The sequence below is a fragment of the Trifolium pratense genome, linkage group LG7, assembly GCF_020283565.1.
Source record: "Trifolium pratense cultivar HEN17-A07 linkage group LG7, ARS_RC_1.1, whole genome shotgun sequence".
NCBI classification, from domain to species: Eukaryota; Viridiplantae; Streptophyta; class Magnoliopsida; order Fabales; family Fabaceae; genus Trifolium; species Trifolium pratense.
This window is the reverse complement of record NC_060065.1, coordinates 19,335,116-19,361,726: the sequence shown is the minus strand read 5'-3', so window position 1 is coordinate 19,361,726 and position 26,611 is coordinate 19,335,116. Positions and strand designations below refer to the sequence as shown.

The 26,611-nt window shown below is 37.4% G+C and overlaps 2 protein-coding genes across 2 annotated transcripts; both read right to left on the bottom strand.

Annotated features, from left to right (window-relative positions):
* Positions 1-1,418: 1,418 nt before the first annotated feature.
* LOC123893808 (carotenoid 9,10(9',10')-cleavage dioxygenase 1) lies at positions 1,419-8,188 on the bottom strand. The gene is made up of 14 exons (XM_045943608.1): positions 7,842-8,188; positions 6,243-6,313; positions 5,995-6,009; positions 5,792-5,903; positions 5,582-5,681; positions 5,138-5,200; positions 4,505-4,615; positions 4,234-4,418; positions 3,937-4,075; positions 3,311-3,428; positions 3,122-3,223; positions 2,028-2,279; positions 1,751-1,862; positions 1,419-1,672 (listed from the first exon to the last, which is right to left on the bottom strand). The coding sequence occupies exons 1-14, from the start codon at positions 8,052-8,054 to the stop codon at positions 1,643-1,645; spliced, it is 1,623 nt and encodes a 540-aa protein (XP_045799564.1). The 5' UTR covers positions 8,055-8,188; the 3' UTR covers positions 1,419-1,642.
* A 3,490-nt stretch (positions 8,189-11,678) lies between these two features.
* On the bottom strand, positions 11,679-18,237 carry LOC123893809 (carotenoid 9,10(9',10')-cleavage dioxygenase 1-like). Its single transcript, XM_045943609.1, has 14 exons — positions 17,837-18,237; positions 16,142-16,212; positions 15,955-15,969; positions 15,723-15,834; positions 15,501-15,600; positions 15,274-15,336; positions 14,600-14,710; positions 13,768-13,952; positions 13,504-13,642; positions 13,152-13,269; positions 12,962-13,063; positions 12,254-12,505; positions 11,977-12,088; positions 11,679-11,890 (listed from the first exon to the last, which is right to left on the bottom strand). The coding sequence occupies exons 1-14, from the start codon at positions 18,047-18,049 to the stop codon at positions 11,861-11,863; spliced, it is 1,623 nt and encodes a 540-aa protein (XP_045799565.1). The 5' UTR covers positions 18,050-18,237; the 3' UTR covers positions 11,679-11,860.
* Positions 18,238-26,611: the final 8,374 nt, after the last annotated feature.

Genomic DNA, 26,611 nt, shown 5'->3' with positions numbered 1-26,611 from the left:
CAAAAGGTTATGTTCATACCTATAAAATAAATCATATGTTTTGTAGAGACTGAGTCATTTGATTCAACCTGGTTTAATACCTATATAATTTTGTTATAGAGAGCGGTTTATTCAACCGGTTTATCCAATTTTATTCGGTTTAGTCATGCGGTTCGACCAGTGACCCAGTGGTTCGACCAACGAACCAATGAACCAGTACCATCAACGGTTCGATGACCGGTCCGATTTTTAAAACACTGCCGCCGATAAGTGCTTATCAATTATTTTTTAAATTCCAGCACACTTATCGGTTCCCAAGAACCACCAAGCTATTATTTAATTTATCTATTATTTGCACTTTATTTATTGATGACTTTTGTAACTTGTTGAGGGCTCTATGCCCCCCAATAAATTATTGAGAACTTAAAAGCCCTAATTTGTTAAGAAATCGCGGTTTTCTTGTCGTGAACGGAGAAACTAAATTGAGAAACATTTAGCAAATATATGAACTAATTTAAGATATTGAAAGAGTCATGAACCTATTTGAGAGTAAGTTATAGAGACAAATAGCAATTTATTTAATTTAAATTTATTAGTCTATATTGATTTTTTACATATTTAAATGTATTATTATATACTAGAATTGAAATATACTTCTCTATAATGTCATGTTAAACATAAGAAAATAGTTTAATCTCATTAATTTATTAGTCTATTTAAACATAAATATAATTAATTATTTAAACACATTCGCATGAAATTTAAACAAACTAATGGATCTTATAAAACTTTCAAAAGGTTATGTTCATACCTATAAAATAAATCTATAACAGACCATAAATTTTTTTTACGGGTTAGTCATTAAAAAAATTATAGGTCGAACTTAAACCTTACAAAGTCTAGTTCCTATTTCCACCCCTATAGTTCTGACAATCAGCTAAATACAATTAGCGCCTTAGCGATGTTTAAAATGTAGTAACCATCTAAACTGTTTGTCGGATTTGTGGCTTCTTTTTGCGCCAAAAATTAAAATAACAATAACAGTGAGTTGACAAGGCATGTCCTTTCATAGAATCGCCATTGTCAAGTTGTTGGTGCTCAATTGAAACACTCTCTTCCCCTTTCTTCGTAGTTCTGCTCACATACCGTTAAAATTGTTGGTGCTCACAGAACTACGAAGAAAGCTTAAAATGTGGGACCCTATGTTATTTGCACTATCCTTATAAAGGTTATCTATATCATATCTCTAGTCAATGTGGGACTTCTAACACTTTTGTCTCCCTCATTGTACGTACTAAACATACCGTTAAACATCTAAAATGAGTAACTCTATTGTACTCACTGTGAATTAGACAGTGATTTAGGCAGTGATTTTAGCAATAAGTTTTAAAATAAACATAAAATAACATAACCATGTAATCCTAATCTTTAGGCAGTGATTTTAGCAATAAGTTTTAAAATTTTAAAAGCATAATAGATGCAATATTAGTGTATCAAAGATAAAGAAGATATATGAATAAATATGATTCCTTCTGTTTTGTTCACTTTGCAAATAATAAAAAGGAAACTCTCTTCCATTGTAGAATATCCAAATGCTATATGGTTTGTAGAAAGATGTGTACACAGATTGAGGCAGTGCAGTGGAATGAGGTTGTCCACATGTTTACAATTTAGCCTGTTCTTGCAGTTGATCCTGTAAAGAGATCCATGAAAAAATGAATTATTATGCATTTAAAATTAAGTAGAAATAAATGTATGAAGTAACACAAACCTCTGTCACAAAGAAAGCATGGAAACCATATGGAACTCTTTGAGGCAATTCTACAACTGCAACAGGATCTGCTGACATTGTTTTTGCATCGATAACATGCACGAATGATTTCCTGCAGTTTCAAGTTTAAAACCATGTTTACTTTTATTCTATTACCTGTGTTTGTTGTCTTTGCCAGTTGTGATTGGTTGTTAGTGTAAAATAACTTTACGCTGACGGTGCATATAATTTAATTTCATATAATTCATTGATTGATGTGTTCAGAGGAAAGGGATACCCGGTATTCTCATCATGTACAAATAAGATCAAGTATCCATCATCTTCTTCAGAATCAGTGCCAGGGACGCGTGGAACAAAAACAGCCTCCGAGCCAAACCTTCCTGGTCCCAAGTCATAGAGACATTGAACATTTCCTCCAACTTCAAGCTTAGATTTTCCCAAATCCGGTTTGGCGTGCAAATCAAATTTAATAATCCCAGTAACTTTAGCAATGCTGTCTAATGTGGTTCCATATACATATTGTTGTTTCCTGATGAAATGAAAATAGTAAATAATAATATACAGGCTATTATGATAGACATGCATAAACTTGATTGCTTTTCTCTTAAAAAACACAATTAGGAAAGCGCATATTGTAGCCCTGAAATACTCAGTTTGAAATAAGCACATTATAAAAAAGAATGTGGCAATCAAATTACAAACTATCAAATTGACAGATGATTAATAGGGGGAGCACAACCCAACCTAGTCGGTCACTCACCCCTTCTCGAACCATTTTGGTTTGGACTAGACTATATCAAATAATAAAATTTAAAATAGGGACAAATTAAGATATCGTTTAATGACCCGTTGTCAAATTATCCAACCTGTCTTGTATGAATTTTTATTTTGTAGTTATTTTGTATTTACATTTGTTATATAGAAAATTTTATACGTAGAGTTGCTTGGACTATTTTTCTTTTGTGTATTGATATAACATCTTCGAGTCAATTTGATCTTTTCCTGCTTCGATCCGGTCTTAATTAGACCATATCATTCGATTTTTTTGGGTTTAAGATTTGGTTCTAGTCTAAAAATTTGACGCAGTCAACATATAGGATCAAGCATAAGTCAGAACATTTCTTAGAGGTCACTGATCCTAGTACTACTTTTTCTCAAGCACGTTTGACTGTAGAGTTCTTATGTGATCTAGTGAATTAGTACTGGTAAACACATCCATTGACTAATGCTCGTTACTTGTATATATGTGTTGTAGTAGTATATAGACTAAAAAACTATGTTGACTCAACCCTAATGATTAAGTAGACTACTGTAATTTACAAGTTCAGTATTGGCCTACCCTAATTTTCAACATGGAGAGAATAAGCTAACCTGCCAGTGTAGCTTTCATTCACTCTAGGGAAATCTACTGCAGATGCTGATAGTTTCTTTTGAGAAGCTTCACCGGTTTTCATGTTAAATCTCATTTCATACCTGGAAAGAATTCAATAACTGTAAATATAGAATAACAATCAACAAAATTTGCTCCAAGAAATTGCATATAAGAACAAGTCTTTTTACAGCTCATTTGAGAAATTTTCAAGCTTTTCCTTAATGGCCCCGTTGACCTGGTCCAAATCTGGATTATCCAGGCGGCACGTGATCAAGACAACTTCATCCTCCTCCTCCCAAGCATTGGCTAGAGAGTAAAAAATAAGTCATATAAACGATGAAAATGGGCACGTCCATCAGAAATCAGAATTAAAGAATTTACAGCACAAATTGAAGCTTGCTTTTTTCCCCTAACCTAATAAGCATAATTCATTGCTCTTATTCTATCTTGCAGTGGTTTGCATGTTAGTAAAATGTGTTCAACTTTGACATTACTATGAATTGAAAATCAAAAGAATGGGGAAATCAATATATGTTAAAGAGTTAAATGTGTTTTTAATCCCTACAAAATCACTAGCTTTTAAGTTTAGTCCCTCAAAAACATTTACTCGCTTTTAGTCCCTATTTCCATTTTATCGGGACTATTTCGAGGGACTAAAAGTATCCATTTTTCTAACAAACTGCAATATTATGGAGGACTAAAATTACCATTAAAATTTAATAGGGACTAAACTTGAAAGAAAGTGATTTTGAAAGGACTAAAAACATATTTGACCCGACATTAATTTAAGGAGAAAAAAAGCAAACAAACGCACCATTGTGAAATATGAAGCAGTTCGGGAGTTCAAACCATCTTATGAGCTTCTCATCCTTAGCATACCGAGGTAGGACACCAAAACGAGCTTTCTTGGTTGAATCAAAAGTGAATATCAATGTCTTATTCTTCACCATTTCCTGAAAATTGGATTTCAATCCACAATTCAAGATTCATTTAATTTCCATCAAGTGATACCAGATCAGTTTCAGAGTTTCAAAATCAAGCTTCACATAGTTGAACGATGTAATTAACAAACTAATCTTTAGTCGGATCATATGAATAGCACCTACAATACCTTTGGCCTAAAGTACAGAGGAAGATCCATAAATATTGAATAATTCTCGGTTATGGCAAAGTCATGCATCATGATTGGATCTGATATTGTTATGGGAACAGGATCATGCATAAAACCATCCTTTGAAATTACTCGGTATGTGATATATGGTGGTGCATGTGAATATCCAAATGTAAACATCTCTCCTGCAAATAGAAAAGTTATTTGTCAGATCCGAATTACTATAACATTATATCATTCAAATTAATCACTTATATAAAGATGGCTTCACCAGTAAATGGGTCAACTTTTGGATGAGCAGTGAAGTTATGGCCCAATCTCTTGTCATAATCTAGCAGGCCAAGTGTCTGCAAATCACCGTCTTCAAAAACCTTAATAGCATCTGTAAAATTTAAAATGAGACTACTTCATTACCGTAGTAGAAGAGGTAAATACAGTTATAGCTAGTCGGACACTGATAATACAATTATGAATTATGAATTTACTATGTTTTAAAAACTAGACCGGAGATCAAACCAGTGAGACTTCATGTTCATGGTTGAATTGATTCGGTTGGTTCAACCCGTGTGACAAAATAAATAAAAATGTATTAATAAGTAAAAAATGAAAACTGGTTGAACCAACCGTGATTCAACTCCGGTCCGATCTAGTTCAATCAAACTGCAATGTAATCGGGATCAAACCAACCGGCGAACTGGTTGGTTTCTGGTTGGACCGGCTGATTCGGTCTGGTTTTATTAACATTGAGATTAACTCACTAATTAGACTGAAGTTGCTTTCTCCAAGAGATATACACTTGAACTTGATGAATCATTTTAAACACTATGTTCTCTATTTTATTGATGGCATTTCATAACAAGTTTATAACTTTGATATAAGTAAAACAGAAAGGAAAAGTACTCACAAGGTTTGTCTCCTTCTGAGAGTGCTAGAAGCTTCTGATGGTGATATACAAGAGCTGTATTAGCTGGTAGCATAAGAGTATGAACACAAGTTAGTTTCATATCTTCAAGTCATACACAAGAGCTTAATATTCCCAGTTCAAAGCTCAGACTTGCCAAAACATGTATCATTAACCAGAGAGGAATAAGAATTCTCCATTCACTTTAGAGAAGAAAATGAAGGACTAATTTAAAAATTTAGAGAAGAATAAGAATCATGTTTGTTGTATAGGACACAAATTGCAAACGAAAGCCAATACTATCCAACACAAACGTAATCTTCAAATTGGACATGAATTACAAAAGTTATGAAATATATTTGAGTTGTACTGAAAAAGTTGGCTAATATAAAAATAGATAAATCCTAGGAGCTTGAATTTGACAAAAAATTACATAGCACAAGTTACCTGTTCCATGTCCATAAGAAACATCCACTACTTTCAATTTAGCTCGCAACAATTGCATGTTAACCATTAACAGTCCAAATAGACCTTTGAGATCTCCAATCTGACAATGGCATACAAGAAGACGCATTTATCTTCCAAGTATAAAACAAACATTTCTTTTCACTAGTCTATTATTTACTAAACTTCTATACTTTTACTTTCTTTATATACCTTCATAAATTTAGCGCCTCCAAAGTATTCTTCTTGTTTAAGACGAGAAGTTTTCACAAAGCGGGAAACATATGTAGCTTTTCCATCTTTAATACGCAGACCATGAATCATTCTGAAAATAATGGATACATAGATCAATATTCAAAGACTACATACCAAAATCATGAACTTGTTATAGTTACTGAAAACACAATATCACGCACCCATCTCCATCAAACCTGCAAAAACAGAAGGAAAGCACCGTATGAGCATAAAACTCCACACTATGAATACATTTTTTGTTCAGAAACTGAAAGACCATTTATACCAAACCTTTCCATAGAAATTAAATACGGATAAAAAAAAAACCGATATACTGATAAGCTATATGGATCACGTAGATATGTATTTTCCACTAAGATTGGTGAAAGATCGCATATTATACTGATAAGCTATAAGGGACAAAATTTACCAGTGATATCCAGCCACGGGAGCAAACCTTGGATTGGGTCCCACCCTAACAAACTCTCCATTCAAGCAATCCTGCAGCACATCAAATGGTAAGTGATGAGCAGCAAGAACTGATATTGCTCTAAAAGAGCTAGTCTCCCACAACAAAGCAAATCACAGTTCAAATCCACGTTAGAAAAGGTGCTTGAATTTAGCGCCCGACAACTCCTTAAATAGAATTGCCTCAGGAAATCTTTGAGTTCACAAAAAAAAAACTATAATAATCAAAGAACTGGCTGAAGCCTGAAAGATAGACATGGCTGTAAGTTTTCTTATAATCACAAGACCTTTTCATGAAATCTACAAACACCGACTGATTGGAATGAAGGGGAAAATATGTCAATAAATCAACCAACATACAGTTCTTATCTTCATTATAGCTAGCTAGAATTCTTAGTTTTTGGCTTTCAATTTTCAATAATGACTTTTCAGTTCTTGAGATTAAGACTTATATTCATTTCCTTACAAAACGTATTAGAAAATTTCCAAACCATAAAATGATACTGAGCCTCAGATAAGAATTACAAACCTAGTGAGTCAAACTTTTTAATTAATAATCATTTAAAGATGTGTTAGCGTTCCCAATATATAAGTTTGACAAAAATACTTAATAAAAACAACTCAAATAGTCAAATTTTTTAAATGATGAGTGACACATGAATTCATGCTTGTGTAAAAAAGCTTCAACTATGTGCATGTTTGGATTCACTTTTAAGAGTGACAAAAGCAACTCTAAAAACTTAAAAAATTCATTTTGGTATGCTTCATAAATCTATTTTATCAACGCCCATGGGTTGGCCTGGTGGCATAAGCTTGAGACCTTGAAGTCTGCTCCTTAGGTCTCAGTTTGGAATCATCTCGTTGCCAATTTCCTGTGTTGGGTCAGTCCATACAGAGCTATGAAGCACAAACATAGCACGAACATAGACACGGACACGTTGACACCGATAATAATTTGAAAAAATGACATAATTTAATGTAATCATAAGTGGGATTAGTGGGATTTGTCTTAAACACACGTGTGTCCGACACAGGACAAGCTCTAACTTTTCGGTGCCAATTTCTTGTGTTAGGTTAATCCATGCAGAGTTTGGCTCGGTCGGATACCGAGTTTCCAAAAACAATCTAGTTTATCTTTTCTTTCCTTTTTTAAGACTCGATACCCGGTCCGAGTGCCAACTAATCAGAGGGACGTCAATCCCACAATCCACTAGCAGGAGGCCATTTAAAGTAGACTGACCCGACACACACGGGGAGGATTCGAACATGAGACATTGAGAGTACCACACTCAAATTATCATTTATCTTAAACACACTTATAAAAAATTAAACACAATTTAACAAAACCAATTCAATCAAAAATCAATTTTCACAACCACCAAAAACACACACTAGATTAGTGTATCAAATTTAATTCTTTTTTTCCTGATCATCTAGATTCTGTTAATTCCTTATCTGGGTCCTCCCACTTCAAATTAAGGAAAAAAAAGACAAAAACACCCCCAACAGATAAATAAAACATACAGCATTAACAAAAACAAAAGAAGCAATTTTGACTAACCGGAAGGTGTCCTTTAACAGGAAGATCCTTAACAGGAGGTGTCTCATCCTTAACAGGTGCAAAATTACCAGCAAGCCAGTGATGAGGAAGTGAATTATCATAAAATAACTTGACAATAACTTTCTCTAACAAATCAACAGCTTTTGAAGTGAAACCATTACTGGGTTTTGGTTCTATTTTCACAATCCCTCCTACTTTTTTCTCAGACTCCATTGTGGGTTTGAGTTGGAAAGAAAGCCTTGATATTTACGTAATTGGGTTTGTGATAGCGGTGCAATATAATGAAATGATGATGCTTGTTTTTTCTATGGTTTCCATTTCATTCCATTGTGGCCTTATAACTGCCACGTGGTTATCATAGTAGTGTGTAGATTCTACATATACTTTGAAACTTCCTCCACTTTGTGCTTTCTTGTCATTGTCATTTGTCTCAGAGTAGCCACAAATAATACCCAGTATTTTTATTTTTTTTTTACTAAATACCCTATATTTTTAGAAAAAAAAAATAGGCTTAAATATGTCAATAGTCCCTGCAATTACACCACATTTTGGTATTGGTCCCTGCACTTTTTTTTGTTGGGTTTAGGTCCTTGCAATTACATTGAGTTTTGGTATTAGTCCTTACTATTAGTTGACAGTTACAAAAATGTTAAAAGTTAACGGAGTGCCACATGGCCCAATCAATTTATGCCACTTGGCACTGTAAAAGGCTCATTTTTTTTTTGTTTTTCTTTTATCATTATTTCTACCATTAATTACTATTATTAATAAAAAATAACTCCAAAATTAAATTAAAAACAAACATATAGGTGTCAAATGATCACGTCACACCCATCTTCTTCTACACATGAAACCACCATGACATACTCAAATACCAATTTATGTTCTTCATCAACAACCAACAAATAACTTCATCTTCATCAACAACAACCAACAACCTTGAATATGTTGCGTTAGTTTGTAATTACTATTATTAGAAGAACACAGCAACAGAGCCAACACCCCAGAAACGCGAACAAGAAGAACCCAGAAACAACGATGGCGAATAGCAATGACGACGGCGAGCTCTCACAGAGTACAATAGACCACCATTTGGAGCAAGACCCAACCGGGTTAGAGGTTGGTGTCGCGATTTCAACAGACCCGATCGCACCACCAAGAGCAAGGATCTACATGTTTGCCGGCCAGATTTGGATTTTACGGCGGAGCAGGGCGGAGTTGTTGGTGGTGGGCGGTATTTGCTTAGAGAGAGGGAAGATAAAAATATTTAGAGAGAGAGCCAATAATAATAATAATTAATAGTAAATACTATGGTAAAAGTAAAAACAATAAATGTGAATTGTAACAAAAAAAAACAATAAATGTGAATTATCCCAAAAAAAAAAGCCTTTTACAGTGCCACGTGGCATATATTGATTGGGCCACGTGGCACTCCGTTAACTTTTAACATTTTTGTAACTGTCAACTAACAGTAAGGACTAATACCAAAACTCAATGTAATTGCAAGGACTTAAACCCAACAAAAAAAAGTACAGGGACCAATACCAAAATTTGGTGTAATTGCAGGGACTAATGACATATTTAAGCCAAAAAAATATATGCTCTGACGGTGTAATTTAACATCTATCAATATCAATCATGTTTTTCGTCATGTCATCTCACTTCATCTCTTTCTTAATATATGACAAAATGATAGTTGTTTATTAGATGATCGTGTAAAATTATTTTACACCGTCAGTGCATCTACATTAAACTCATATTTTTAAGTTCTTATAAAATTTAGTGTTGTGTAGGATCCAATCAAATTCGAAGATAATTGCAGTTTTGGTTTCTTATTTTCAACGTTTTATAGAATTTGTCTTTTTATTTTGAAATTTTACCGTTTTTGTCTCTACGTTTTATTGTTTAACTATAAATTTGCAATATGACATGTTTTAAATGACGTGATATATGATCTGATGATGAAAAAATATCAACATCAATGAGATCGTAAGAAAGTTTCTTTTTAAACTTAAGGCGTTTGGATTCGCTGGTTTTTTTAGCTTATGTAAAACAGCTTATACAAATAAATAAGTTTTAATGTGTTGTAAGTTTGTCAAGAAGTTATGTATTGAAAGTTTATGAAAACAGCTTATAAAAATACAATTTTAGTTAGTTAGAACTTATGAATTAACTTAAAAACTTATTTATTTGCATCAGTTGTTTTATATAAGCTCAAAAATAAATCAATCCAAATGGATTTTTAATTTAAAACGTGTTGTATTACCATAGTTTAGATAAAATACTTGACTTAGGGGGTGTTTGTTTCAAGGTTAGGAATAATATTCCTGGGAATATATGGGTTGGAATAAATATACCCATGTTTGTTACAAGGTTGACATGAAATTATTCCTGGATATGAAGTTTCCTTGGAATAAAATAACTTCCAATAACTTCTCTTATTCCCATGATTTTATTCCCAATGAAATGGGTGGGAAAGAAAAGTTCCCATGAAAATGGGAATACATTTTAAATAACTTCCAATAACTTCTCTTTTACCCACTTTTATTAATAATTCCTAGGAATGTAGTTAATATGAACCAAACATATTTTTTTTAAAATACCTGGGAATAAAGTTCCCATTATTATTTCCTGAGAATATGATTCCTGGGAGTAAAATTAACAACCTTGAAACAAACGCCCCCATAAGGATCAAAACTGTCAAATTTTAAAAATTGAGGAACTAATTATGCAAAATGATAAAAATATAAGAATCAAAACTGGAATTAAGCTAATTATTTTGACAAAAAGATTGCCCATATAATAATCTGACATCGGGTCAAAACAGGATCAAGTTGGCAACTTATTATTCATGTACTTCTATTAATTTCTTTTCAAATTATTTGAATACTTATACTTATTTTAAAATATTAATCACAAATTAGTTAGGATAATATGACAACATTGTTGATTTTTCAAATTAGAAAATTTTGTGCTAAGAAACGGACCTATCACTGTATTTAAATACAAAATATTATTGATTTATATATTATCAACCACAAAATTACTTATAAAATTAAGAATGCGTGTATATAAGGTTAATTAGGATCAAATGACATCAAGATGTCAAATTTTAAAATAAGACACCTCCGATAATTTTTTATTAGATAATCGTCTTACAAAATTGACCGTTGGATTGAACTATATTATAATATAAATCATGTCTATAAAATATGACATTAATCGAAATTTATTTGATAGGTCCATGAGATACATCAAAATTAACTCATTTTTTGAATGTTCGTAAAACATTAATTTTGATGTATCTCATTGACGTATCAAATGATTTTCGATTAATTTTTTTTTACTTTCACCACCAGTTTAATCTGGTTCGGGGGTCAATTCTAGCATTAAATAGTTTAAGCCTTCTCCCGATTGCAGTTGCGAGAATCGAATTATGGTCCTCATTAATGTTATATTTTAAATATATAATCTATGTTATGGTACTTTTCAATCCAACGGTCAATATCTAGTAAAGAATTATTGAAGGTGTCATATAAAAAGTTTGACATCTTAATATCTATTATATTTAGTTATTAAATAAATAAAAAATTGTCATTAAAATTGTCTACCTTTTTTTAGTAAAAAAGTCTTCTTCTTTTTTAACACATGGTAAAAAAGTCATTAAAATATATTTTTTATATATTTTGGGTCAACTCGATTTCATCATAAATAGACTGTTGATATTAAATGACAATGTCATTGCATGTCAGCATAACTATTTAATCCTAATCTTTACACTGTGCTTTTAGAAATAAGTTTTAAAATTTTAAAAGCATAATAGATACAATACTAGTGTGTCAAAGATAAAGAAGATATATGAATAAGTATGATTCCTTCTGTTTTGTTCACTTTGCAAATGATAAAATGGAAACTCTATTCCATTGTAGAATATCCAAACAAATACTATATGGTTTGTAGAAAGATTTGTACACAGATTGAGGCAGTGCAATGAAATGCAATGAGGTTTGTCCACATGTTTACAATTTAGCCTGTTCTTGCAGTTGATCCTGTAAATAGATCCATCAAAAATGAAATACTATGCATTTAAAATTAGTTTTATGAAGTAACACTAATTTTATGAAGTAACACACACCTCTGTCACAAATAAAGCATGGAAACCATATGGAACTCTTTGAGGCAATTCTACAACTGCAACAGGATCTGCTGACATTGTTTTTGCATCGATAACATGCACGAATGATTTCCTGCAGTTTCAAGTTTAAAACCATGTTTACTTTTATTCTATTAACCGTGTTTGTTGTCTTTGCCAATTGTGATTGGTTGTTAGTGTAAAATAACTTTACGCTGACAGTGCATATAATTTAATTTCATATAATTCATTGATTGATGTGTTCAGAGGAAAGCGATACCCGGTATTCTCATCATGTACAAATAAGATCAAGTATCCATCATCTTCTTCAGAATCAGTGCCAGGGACGCGTGGAACAAAAACAGCCTCCGAGCCAAACCTTCCTGGTCCCAAGTCGTAAAGACCTTGAACATTTCCTCCAACTTCAAGCTTAGATTTTCCCAAATCCGGTTTGGCGTGCAAATCAAATTTAATAATCCCAGTAACCTTAGCAATGCTGTCTAATGTAGTTCCATATACAAATCGTTGTTTCCTGATGAAATGAAAATAGTAAATATACAGGTTATTATGCATAAACTTAATTCTTTCTCTTAAAACACAATTAGGAAAGCACATATTGTAGCACTGAAATACTACTCATTTTCAAATAAGCACATTATAAAAAAGAATGTGACAATGAAAAATACCAACTATCAGATTGACAGATGATTAATAGGGGGGAGCACTGAGCACAACCTAACACAGTCACTCAACCAACCAAACCTATTCTAATGTTACTTTTTCTCAAGCACATTTGATTGCGGAGTTCTGATGTGATCTAGTGCATTAGTTTAGTACTAGTAAACATGCATCAATAGATTAATACTTATTACTTGTATATATATAAACTAAAAAATTATGTTGGCTCAACCCTAATGATTAAGTAGACTAATTTACAAGTTCAGTATTTGGCCTACCCTAATTATCAACATGGAGAGAATAATCTAACCTGCCAGTGTAGCTGTCATTCACCCTAGGGAAGTCTACAGCAGATGCTGATAGTTTCTTTTGAGAAGCTTCACCGGTTTTCATGTTAAATCTCATTTCATACCTGGAAAGAGTTTGATAACTGTAAATATAGAATAACAATCAACAAAATTTGCTCCAAAAATTTGCATATAAGAACAAGGTTTTGTTACAGCTCATTTGTGATATTTTCAAGCTTTTCCTTGATGGCCCCGTTGGCCTGGTCCAAATTTGGATTCTCTGCGCGGCACGTGATCAAGACAATTTCATCCTCCTCTTCCCAAGCATTGGCTAGAAAAGGAAAAAAAAAAAAGAGTCGTATAAACGATAAAAATGGGCATGTCTATCAGAAATAAAGAATTTACAGCACAAATTGAATCTTGCTTTTTTTTCCATAACCTATAAGCATAATTCATTGCTCTTATTCTATCTTGCAGTGGTTTGCATGTTACTATGAACTGAAAATCAAAAGAACGGGGAAATGAATATATTATATTAAGGAGAAATAAAAGCAAACAAACATACCATTGTGGAATATGAAGCAGTTTGGTAGTTCAAACCATCTAATAAGATTCTCATCCTTAGCATATCGAGGTAGGGCACCAAAACGAGCTTTCTTGGTTGAATCAAAAGAGAATATCAATGTCTTATTCTTCACCATTTCCTGAAAAATGGATTTTTATTCCACAATTCCAGTTTTAGAGTTTAAAAAATCAAGCTTCACATAGTTGAACGATATAATTAACAAACTAATCTTTAGTCGGATCATATGAATAGCACCTACAGTACCTTTGGCCTAAAGTACAGAGGAAGATCCATAAATATTGAATAATTCTCTGTGATGGCAAAGTCATGCATCATAATTGGATCTGATATTGTTATGGGAACAGGATCATGCATAAAACCATCCTTTGAAACTACTCTATATGTGATATATGGTGGTGTATGTGAATATCCAAATGTAAACATCTCTCCTGCAAATAGAAAAGTTATATGTTGAGAGTAATTCATTGTAATCTAAATCAATTACTTGTATCTTAAGAAACAAGTTTGTCAGAGTTTGTTGTTTAAGTTTGTTATAGATTCGAAATGTTGTTCTGTTAGTTAGTGAACATGTGAGTGAATATAGATTCAAAATTTTGTTTTGTTAGTTAGTGACTCATCTATAAATACTAGTACTCTTCATAATAGTGATTACTTCCCTCTCTATTTTATATCTCTTCATATTATTCATCTTCTTCCATAGTTAGAAATTGTGTGTGTGTGTCTCGTGAGCATAGCTCAGTTGGAAGGGACATTGCATTATATATGCAGGCGACCGGGGTTTGAACCCCGGTCATCCCACTTATCCACCTTAAGGGTGGAATTTCTAGCCACTAGGCTACTTGACCAAAAAAAAAAAGAAATTGTGTGTGTGTTCAAGTTCCTAAACCTAATCTGCGCCTATCACTTGTGTCCTGTGTTCGAGTTTTGAGCCTAAAGCACCTATCGTGTGTGTGTGCAAGTTCTGCGCCAACCGTGCCTATCGTTTGACTCGTGTTTTTGAGCTCGTTGCACACCAACAGGAATCACTATACCATTATATCACTCAACTTAATCACTTATATAAAGATGGCTTCACCGGTAAATGGGTCAACTTTTGGATGAGCAGTGAAGCTATGGCCCAATCTCTTGTCATAATCTAGCTGACCAAGTGTCTGCAAATCACCATCTTCAAAAACTTTAATAGCATCTGCAAAATTTAAAATGAGACTACTTCAGCACCATAGGAGAAGAGGTAAATACGATTATAGCTAGTCGAACACTGTGATACAATTATGAATTTACTATGTTTTAAAAACTAGACCGGAGATCAAACCAGTGAGACCTCCGGATAATGGTTCAATTGATTCAGTTGGTTGAACCACGACAAATAAATAAAAATGTATTAAAAAGTAAATATAAAGTAAAAAATGAAAACTGGTTGAACCAACTGTGATTCAACTCCAGTCCAATCTAGTTCAATCAAACTGTAATGTAATCAGGATCAAACCAGCCGGCAAACTGGCTGGTTTCTGGTAGCACCGGCTGATTCGGTCTGGTTTTCATAACATTGTGATTAAGTCACTAATTAGACTGAAGTTGCTTTCTCCAAGAGAGATGGAAAATAAAACTTGTTGCTTAAGATCATAATGGCTGAACTTGATGAATCTTTTTAACCACTATGTTCTCTATTTTATTGATGGCATTTTAAATAGAACAAGTTTATATCTTTCATATAAGCAAAAGTGTAAAACAGAAAGGAAAAGTACTCACAAGGTTTGTCTCCTTCTGAGAGTGCTAGAAGCTTTTGATGGTGATATACGAGAGCTGTATTAGCTGCTCGGCATAAGAATATGAACACAAATTAGTTTCATATCTTCAAGTCATACACAAGACGAAGTATCATCATGTAACAAATTCTCCATTCACTTTAAAGAAATTGAGAGAGGAATAAGAATCATGTTTGTCATATAGGACGCAAATTGCATAGCACAAGTTACCTGTTCCATGTCCATAAGAAACATCCAGTACTTTCAGTTTAGCTCGCAACATTTGCACGTTAACCATTAACAGTCCAAATAGACCTTTGAGATCTCCAATCTGAAAATGGCATAAACTAAGACGCATTTATCTTGCAAATATAAACCAAACCATGTAGCTTTATATACTTTTCATTGTTATATTCTTCACTAATTGTCTATACTTTTACTTTCTTTATGTACCTTCATAAATTTAGAGCCTCCAAAGTATTCTTCTTGTTTAAAACGAGAAGTTTTCACAAAGCGGGAAACATATGTAGCTTTTCCATCTTTGATACGCAAACCATGAATCATTCTGCAATTAATTGATACATAGATGAACATTCAAAGACTACATACAAAAATCATGAACTTGTTATAGTTACTTTTTGACACAACTTGTTATAGTTATTACTGAAAACACAATATCACGCACCCATCTCCATCAAACCTGCAGAGGGAAAACACCGTATGAGAATAACAGCCACATTAAACTAAAGATGATCCACATCTATATCAAACCTCGATATGTGTCCTCCACCAAGATTGGTGAAAGATCTCATAAAATACTATTTAAAGCACAAAAAAAAGTTGGGGGGAGGGGGGGGGGGGGCAAATTTTACCAATGATATCCAGCCACGGGAGCAAACCTCGGATTGGATCCCACCCTAACAAACTCTCCATTCAAGCAATCCTGCAATACACATCAAATGGTAAGTAGTGAGCAGCAAGACCTGATAATGCTCTAAAAGGACTAGCTCCCACAACATAGCAAATCACAGTTCAAATCAACGTTGGAAGCGGTGCATGCATTTAGTCCCCGACAACTCCTTAAATAGAATTGCATCAGGAGATCTTTGAGTTCACGAAAAAATAATAATCCAAGAACTGGCTGAAAGATGGACATGGCTGTCAGTTTTTGTATAATCACGAGACCTTTTCATGAAATCTACAAACACCGACTGATTTGAGTGAAGGTGAAAATATGTCGATATATCAACCAACATACAGTTCTTTTTTTTTTGTTATAGCTAGCTAGAATTTTTATTGTTGGCTTTCAATTTTCAATATGAACGACTTTTCAGTGCTTGAGATTAAGACTTACTTATATTCATTACCTTACAAAAAGTATTAGAAAATTTCCAAACCATAAAATCTTCAAATATTGAAGCACATTTCCAATATATCATCTTGTTTGTTACAAGAATACAGCTGCTTCAATATTCACATAGCATAGAAAGGTTACTCGGTGATAATGAGCCTCAGATAAGAATTACAAACCTAGTCTTTATCATCAATAAGCAAAATTCAAACTTTTTAATTAATTATCATTTAAAGATGTGTTAGTGGTCCCAATAAATAAGTTTTCCAACAATACTTAATAAAACCAACTCAAAAAGCCAAACATTTGTACACCAAAAAAAAAAAAAAAGCCAAACATTTTTAATGATAGTGACACATGAATTCATGCTTGTGTAAAAAAGCTTCAACTAGTACATGTCTGGATTCACTTTTAAGAGTGACAAAAGCGGCTCTAAAAACTTCAAATTCATTTTGGTATGTTTGATTTTAGATTATAATTGATTTTACTTCTAGAACTAATTCTAATAAGCCAATATTAGTAGCTTTTATCTCCAAACGTGAAATTTACTCTCCAATTTATTGTTCAATTCACTTTCATGTAAATGTATCCAAACGTAAACCTATTTTATCAACGTCCAGGGGTTGACCTGGTAACATAGGGTTGAGACAATGAAGTGTACTTCTCACTAGGTCTCATTTTGGAATCCTCTCTGTGCCAATTTCTTGTGTTGAGTCAGTCCATACAAAATTTTGCTCTAACATCTATCTGGTCCCCCCACTAGTGGACGGTGAGATAGGGCTTCTGGACTAATCAATCCTTAGGCCGGATACCGAGTTTCCAAAAAATATATATTATCTTTTCTTTCTTTTTTAAAAACTAATCGGAGGGACGCCAATCCCACCATCCACTAGCGGGGCCATTTTAAGCAGACTGACCCAACACAAGAAATGACATTGGGAAGATTCGAATTTGAAACCTTGAGAGGAGCACACTCAAAGTCCCATTTATCTTAAACTCACTTTTAACAAAATAAGCACAATTTAACAACACCATTCAATCAAAAATCAATTTTCACAACCATAAAAACCAAACACACACTAGATTAGTGTGTCAAGTTTAATTCTTTTTTCTCCGATCATCTAGATTCTGTTAATTTCTTATCTGGCTCTTCCACTTGTAACTGTTAAAACATACAACAACATTAACAAAAACAAAAGATGCAATTTTGACTAACCGGAAGGTGTCCTTTAACAGGAAGATCCTTAACAGGAGGTGTCTCATCTTTAACAGGTGCAAAATTACCAGCAAGCCAGTGATGAGGAAGTGAAGAATCATAGAATAACTTGACAATAAGCTTCTCTAACAAATCAACAGCTTTTGAAGTAAAACCATTACTTGGTTTTGGTTCCACCTTCACAATCCCTTCTCCTTTTTTCTCAGACTCCATTTTGTGTTTCTGTTAGAAAAGTCTTCGCTGGCCTAGCAAACTGCCAGGTGGTTATCACAGTACGTATAAGGACCCTACACCAAAATGGAATCAAGTTTGTTGAGACTAATGAGAGGAAAAGGACAAAGGATTAAAACTGACATAGCACCAGACTCCATTATTATATAACCAAATGATTGCTAGTTGGTTGATGAGTGTGTGTGTGTGTGTGTGTGTGTGTGTGTGTGCAAAGTGTGATGTAACGAGACTCAAAACTATCGAAACCCAGCTCGACAAGCTGACGGAGATGTTTAACACTCAAATGCGCCAATAACTCCACTCCCTCACTGAATCCGTGTCATCACAAGCCGTTTCCATTACTGACACTGCTTCTTCAACATTTGAAAAAAAAAATTTCTATAAATCAGTGTCAAAAAAAATTCTATTAATAAAACTAACAAACTACAATTTCAATCAACATATATTTAATAAAATGATTGGTCATTACATATACTATCTTTAACGGTAGAAATTAGTAAGAGGCATTATATTAATCGTTAGTTGGTTCAGTGGTAATTGACGCTGAATTTGGTAGGGAAAACTACGGTTTGATCCCGCAACTGCGATCGGGAGGGGGCTAGAACCACTTGATTTCAGAACTGTCTCCGAACCAAATTAAACTAGCAGCGAAAGAAAAAAAAAGTATGGAGACATTATAAATATATATATATAGTAAGGAGAACAACAATGAATTGGTCTAAATGGTAAGAACTCACCTTATATGATCGCTAATGGCGCTAGAAACTTTGTATGCATGTCATGATAACCAAAAAAAATTAGTAAGGAGAATGATGACACATGTTAAGAAAGCAAATTTAGAAAATATTTATCAAAACTTGTGCATTTTAATGATCAATCATTATTTCTTGCATTGCTGTATAGAAAAAATTCTTGCATTATTAGAATAGAATTTTTATATTATAAGATATCTTAAAATTAGGGCACCGTTAACATGTTTTTTTAGCAAAGTAATTATTTATGTATCGGTATATAGTCATGTATGTAAAAAAAATCACTTAATTATATACTGTTAATAACATTTAATATATTTTATATTTGTCAATTTTTTTAAAATATCTTTTATCAAATGTGATTAATACTAACCCAAATCCTGCTGAAGAAGAGTGTTTAGGGGAGTTTTTTTTATCACGAAAAGTCCAACACTTGCGTTTCTAAAAAAAATTTAAAAAAAAAAAACTCATATTTTTTCAAATATTTGTAAAAAATAATTTAATAAAAATTCCGTGCATGCTTAGTCTGCATGGTGGTCAACGTCGGCCTTCGGGAACACCCACCAAGGTCCTCCGGCAACATTCACGGTTGCACACGGTGGCACTCCGACAAGAATAGGCGATTGAATTCTTTGTTTTTTTTTTTGTCAAGTAGCTAGAAAATTCACCTTAAAGGTGAATTAGTGGAGTGTCCCGAGTTCGAACTCAGACTCCTGCACATATAGTACGATATCCCTACCAACTGAACTAAGCTCACGAAGATGATTGAATTCTTTGCTTATTTACACCCAACAATCTCATCTCTGTTCTGGGTCGAGCTCAGATGCTCGAGCCAGCGACAGTGTCGAACAGGCAACGTCCCGAACTAGCTACCATGAAGAGCCCGCGAGACGTGTTCGACTCTCCAACGGTCTGATACTCTTACGTATCGTAACGGCCGTAAACCGGAATGATGAGCATTTACTGCACATCAAGGCCTCCAAGCCGTTTTCCAGCAGCCACTTGATGGCCATTAATGCCATCAAGGGTCTTGGCCCAGCGCTGGGGGCTATATATATGTGACTCCACTTCATTTGCAAGATACGCATTATTTAGCTAAGAAAACCTTCACAAACACAAACTGACTTGAGCGTCGGAGTGCCTGCAGGTACACAACCCCCCTCCGCTTCAACAGGGGTCTCAACGCTCTCAACCACCGCAAACGCCGGCGAAGTCGCATCATTCTGATCAACACGATCAGTGGCGCCGTCTGTGGGAACTGTAGTTTCCCTGTTTAAACAAACCAAAAACTAAAACTTCCTTCAAAACACCTCTTTCACGACCAATGGCTGGCGTTAACAACCACCAAATCCCGGAGCACGTGGAGGACAACCATGGGACGCCGATGGACTACGCGCCGTACCACCCGCTGGACGGCCAATTCGCCTCCGTAACGGAAGATGGCCAAGGAGGGCAAGATGAGCATTACGAGCCCTACAACCCAGAAGAACCGCAGATCCCTGTGGCTACCCCGCCACAGGCGACTCCGGCAGTGGCTATCCCCCCGGGCGTCCCCATGCAGGAAATGATGGCTGCGCTGGTCAACGCAATCAACCGCCAATCGGACCTATTACTGCAGCAGAACCAGCGATACGAGCAGCAAAATCAAAGGCTCGAGCAGCAAAGCCGTCGCATCGACGCAATTGCTGAATCGAGGATCACAGCGCAAGCTCGCCCAGCTCGCCGTTCACCCACACCTGTGAGGAGCAGAACCTACTCCAGGTCACGCTCACCACCTCGCCGTAGAAGCGAGAGGAGGTCGAGCCCAAGGAGAAACGAGGCAATATCTCGAAACTCCACCCCACCGAGGAGACATTCCCCTAGAAGGGACAACCCTCCTCGCCACCGGAGGAACCGATCCCCGGAAGAAAGGGAAAGCCACCAAGGCCCTCTTTCCCGAAGGATACGAGAACTCCCCCTACCGGTCGAACTCGAGAAACCACCGGCAATGGATACCTACGATGGCTCGACAGATCCGGACGAGCACATCGAAAATCTGGAAGCTCTCCTCGAGTACAGAAATGTACGAGGCTCTATCAAGTGTAAGCTCTTTCCCACAACTCTGAGGAAAGGCGCTATGGCTTGGTACAAGAGCTTGGCGCCAGGGTCCGTGGACTCCTGGTCGGACCTATGCGCCCGCTTCCGGGCTCACTTCACTTCCTCGAGGCGTCATCCAAAAACTGAAGCGACCCTCGAAGCCATTATTCAAGGCGAAAACGAGCCTCTAAGGTCCTACCTCGAACGGTTCAACAAAGCAGCCGTAGAGGTAAAAGTCGAGGAAAGCATGAAGTTGTATCTCCTCGACAGGGGATTACATCGGGACAGCGACTTTGCTAAGGCTGTCGGGATCGAAGAGCCGAAGACGTTGGATGCGTTCTTCGAAAAGGCAAAGAAAGTACATCGCCTACGAGGAGAAACAGAGGGCCATAGATCTAAGGAGGCCCAAAAGTCAAGAAAAAACCAGGAACCACGAAAAAGATGAAGCTGGAACCTCGCGAAGAGGTAACGAGAAGCAAAAGGAGGAAAGGATTAAGGATTCCAAACCTCCTCGAGGAAAGTTTACAACATACACTCCACTAAATGCGTCAAGAGATCGCATTTTCGCCGAAGTCTCCGCTGCGGACTTCAAAAAAGCTGGGATCCACTTCCCAAGACAGCAGCCCATGAAGGCAAATACTGATAGGACGAAATTTTGTCGCTATCATAAAAGCCATGGACACGTTACTGAGGACTGTGTCCACCTAAAAGACGCCATCGAGATTCTGATACAAAAAGGCTATGCCCGAAAATATGTTCAGAACGACGAACAAGGACGACAACAACAACAACAACGGCGGGAACCTCAAGAGGTCGCAATGGCCATTGATGTTCCCGAGCAGGAAAACAGAGGCATCGTCCCTCAGGCACTCGCCATCTCGGCACCTGAGATTCCACTCCCATCCCCGGGGTCAGACGAGGGAGCGCTCATGAGGCATTTCAACGCCCACCTGAATGGCTCATGGGAAAACTTCCCAAAAGCACTGGTGATAACAGGAGGAGGGCTAAACAAGATCACCCTCGGTTCAGTAAAAAGAAAGTTCGAGGAGCTGGAAAACGTTTGCTCAGTGACTCCCATCACCGTCTCCAAACCTGAGGGAGACTCCGACCCGCTGGCCTTCTACAAATCAGAAGTTCCTGGGGGTTCGCCAAACTATCAGATACCACTGTTGGTGAGGGCTCGCATGGCGAATTTCGACGTCCACCGCATCCTCGTAGATCAGGGGAGCTCGTGCGACGTGATGTACTCGGGGCTTTTCAAAACTTTACAGCTGTCGGAGAAAAACCTGGTTCCCTATGTAGGACCCGACCTTCAGGGGTTCAACGGGTCGACTACCAAGCCTTGGGGATATGTGGACCTCATCGTCACCTTCGGCGAGGAAAAGGCTATGAAATCCGTGAGGACACAATTCATGGTCGTCGACTGTCCTTCGCTGTACAACTGCATCATCGGCAGAACTACCTTAGCGGAGCTGTTTGCTGTGTCGTCCACCGTTCACTTGAAGCTGAAGTACTACACACCGGACGGCCAGGTCGCCACCATCAACGGCGACATAGCTGCTGCGAGGAGATGCTTCGAGGCTGCGGCAAAAAATCTGAGCACCGTGGCAACCCCCAAGAAAACTGAAAAGAAAAATCCGGGGGTAAACACTATTGGAGGTTTCGTCGACATCGATGCTCGACTCACGAAAAAGGAGCATCAGGAAGAGAAGCAGAAGGACCTCGCCGAGGCTGAAAAGAAAATCTACCGCCCAATTCCGGACGGAGATTTCGAGCTGGTACCCTTGGGCGAAGACCCCCTCAAAGGGATCAAGATTGGAACTGGGCTCCCCGACTTGGTCAAAAAGCAACTGATCGCCTGCCTTAAGGACAATGCTGAACTGTTCGCCTGGAGCGCTGCAGAGATGCCTGGTATCGACCCTGAGGTCGCTTGTCACCAGTTGACTTTAGATCCTAGGGCTAGTGCCGTTGTCCAGCGGCGTAGGAAGCAGTCTCCCGAAAAAGCGGAGTCTGCTGAAAAAGCTGTAAAAGACCTCCTCGAGACAAATTTCATTTCGGAAGCTAGGTATACCACCTGGCTATCCAATGTTGTACTTGTTAAGAAATCGAATGGAAAATGGCGCATGTGTGTTGATTATACCGATCTTAATAGGGCTTGCCCTAAAGACGCTTACCCTTTACCTAACATAGACAAATTAGTAGATAATTCATCAGGATTTAAAATACTATCGTTTATGGACGCGTACTCGGGTTATAATCAAATAAAAATGGCTGAAATCGATAAAAAGAAAACAGCGTTTATGACCGAATCCGGTAATTATTATTACAACGTAATGCCTTTCGGGCTCAAAAACGCGGGCGCCACATACCAAAGGATGATGAACAAAGTCTTCAATAATGAAATCGGTGACATGCTCGAAGTCTACATGGATGATATGATCGTCAAATCCGAAAAGGAAGTCGATCATACAGCCCATCTAAAAAGAGTATTCGGCCAAGCGAGAAAGTATAACATGAGATTCAATCCTGAAAAATGCACGTTCGGCGTAAAAGCTGGGAAATTCCTCGGGTTTTACTTAACCGAAAGAGGAATTGAAGCTAACCCCGATAAATGCAGAGCATTCTTTGAATTCCCTACGCCGGACTCAAAGAAATCAATCCAATCATTAAACGGGATGCTCACAGCCTTATCTCGTTTTGTCGCAAAATCCGCTCAACACGCGCTACCCTTATTTAAATTACTTCGAAAAGAATCCGCATTCGAATGGACAAAGGAATGCGAGGATGCGCTACAACACTTAAAACGAGCACTATCCGAACCTCCAGTCCTAACGCGACCCAACGAAGGGGAAACCCTATACCTTTATCTCGCCGTAGCATCGGAGGCCATCAGCGCCGTTCTCATAAGAGAAACCGAGCAAGGGCAAAAACCCGTTTATTTCGTGAGTAAGGCTCTGCAAGGACCAGAACTCCGATATTTACAGATTGAAAAAACGGCCTTAGCAGTAGTCATGGCCGCGAGGAAACTAAGACACTATTTCTTAGCTCACTCCATCGTTGTTCGAACTGATCAACCGATTAAGCAACTCCTCGCGAGGCCAGACATGACAGGACGAATGCTAAAATGGTCGCTCGAGTTGTCCGAATTCGAAATCTTTTTCGAAAGCAGAAAGGCTCTAAAAGCCCAAGTGCTAGCAGACTTCATAGCCGAAATGACCACGCCATCTACCCCGGACAAAAACAAATGGACCATCTTCGTAGATGGATCCTCGAATCCACAAGGGAGTGGTGCAGGTATCATACTCGAAAGCGGTGAAGGAGTGCTCATAGAAGTTTCACTCGAACTCGCCTTTCCAACCACGAACAACCAAGCCGAATACGAAGCCTTCTTGGCAGGATTAAGGTTGGCTCAGGATATGGAGGCCGAGGAAATTAAGATATTCACGGACTCACAACTCGTCGCATCACAAATAACCGGGGAATACCAAACAAAAGACGAGCGACTCACGGAATACTTAAACTTGATCAAAGAAAAATTAACTAAATTCAGACAAACCGAAGTCAAGCACGTTCCTCGCGAACACAATGCAAGAGCAGATATCCTATCAAAGCTCGCGAGCACTAAGAAAAAGAAGGGCGGAAATCAATCGCTTATTCAGGAAACGCTATCCAAACCAAGCATAGTGAAACCCACCGAGGTATTCCTAATATGCGAAATCGACGCCAACAGCTGGATGACACCCGTGTTCGAATTTCTGAACACCGGAAACCTCCCACTTGACAAGAAGGAGGCAGCTAAGGTTAAAAGAAGGGCCTGCACATACGTAATCCTAAATGGAAAAATGTACCGCCGAGGATTTTCCATCCCTCTACTAAGGTGTGTCGAGGAAAGCGAGGTAGCCTCGATCCTTGGCGAGATTCACGAAGGAATAAACGGTCAGCACATTGGTGGACGCTCCTTGGCCAGAAAGGCCTTGCGAGCAGGATTCTATTGGCCTACCATGCAAGCAGACGCAAAAGAGCACGTCAAAAAATGCGACAAATGCCAACGTCACGGGGATATGCACTTGGCCCCTCCAAACGAGCTAAAAACGCTATCGTCCCCATGGCCGTTTTCTTGGTGGGGGATGGATCTCTTAGGACCGTTTCCAACGGCAGCAGGACAAAATAAATATTTAATAGTAGCTGTCGACTACTTCACAAAATGGATCGAAGCCGAACCTCTCGCCCACATCACAACATTCAACGTATTGCGATTCTTCAAACGCAATATACTTGCGCGATTTGGGATCCCTCAAGTCGTCGTTACAGATAACGGGACTCAATTCACGGACAAGAAAGTGCGAGAGTTTATGGCAAAGATAGGTACAACCCAACACTTCACCTCTGTCGAACACCCTCAAACGAACGGCCAAGCCGAAGCTGCAAACAGGGTTATATTACGAGGACTCAAAAGGAGGCTGGATGAAGCAAAGGGAAAATGGACAGAAGAACTGCACAGTGTACTCTGGTCCTACCGAACCACTCCACATTCTACAACGGGAGAAACGCCTTTCCAACTGACGTACGGAACAGAAGCCGTAATCCCAGTAGAAACCGGAGCATCCTCCTTCCGAACGGAAGTACCCCTTGAAGGGGAAGACAACCATGAAATGCTCAGAGAGGAGCTCGACCTCTTGGAGGAACTCCGAGATGGCGCAGCCCTCCGAGAAGCTACTTTGAAACAAAAAATAGCAAAACGACATGATAAAAAGGTCATCAAGCGAGAATTCGACGTTGGGACATTAGTACTCCGACGTAACCAAAAGGATTCCCGCGAGGGTAAACTCGCGGCAAATTGGGAGGGACCTTATCGTGTCCGAGCCAAAACCGAAAACGGTGCTTATTATTTGGAAGATCTTTACGGAAAAGAAATTCATCGACCTTGGAATGCCGAAAAGCTCAAACAATACTACAGTTGAGGGAAGCTCAAAGTCATCCCTCAAAGTAATCCCTCGACGAAGGTTGTGTCTTCGCCCATGAGAAGCACGCCTATACAACGGAGGAGTGCTTAGGTACGGGCATGAATCTTAAAAATATAAAACAAAGTCGAGACATTAGGAGCTCGATGATGTTGGCGAGGAAAGTTCTAGACCACGGAACACCATCGTCGTAGTACACGCCCGGTAGAACCCCAGCTCGCGATGGGATGTTCACACCCCGAGGAGGAAAGCTTAACAACAGCCCCTCTCCTCGCTACTAGTTTGGATAAACATCTCCAAACACTTAGAATGGTTCCTCACACCTTCTAAGCCCGGCATCAAATGGTACCAGCTACCACAACGATGACCACCATCCAAGCACACACTAGCGCGAAGAAACGAGTAGTTCGGCGTATAGAATGTTTGGAAAATTACCAAGTTAAAAACCTCAAGATTGGTCGAGCACAAAACAAAAAGCATCAAACATACAGGTCGTCACAACGAAAAGATAATCAAGGCACGAACCTAAAAACGTTGAGCATACGAACGATCGATTCGACAGTCGGAGGAAATTAAAAGCATCGCCATACAAACCCTAAATCTAGATAAGATAAAGATGAAAGAGCAGGCGTATAAATAGAAGTACTGAAATTATAAAGACCACGAAGGGCCTCAATTGTCGGTTACATCAAAAGGGCAAGCGCCCGAACAGATAAAAGAAAGAAAAAACAAATTTACACTTCATCATCAGGAGG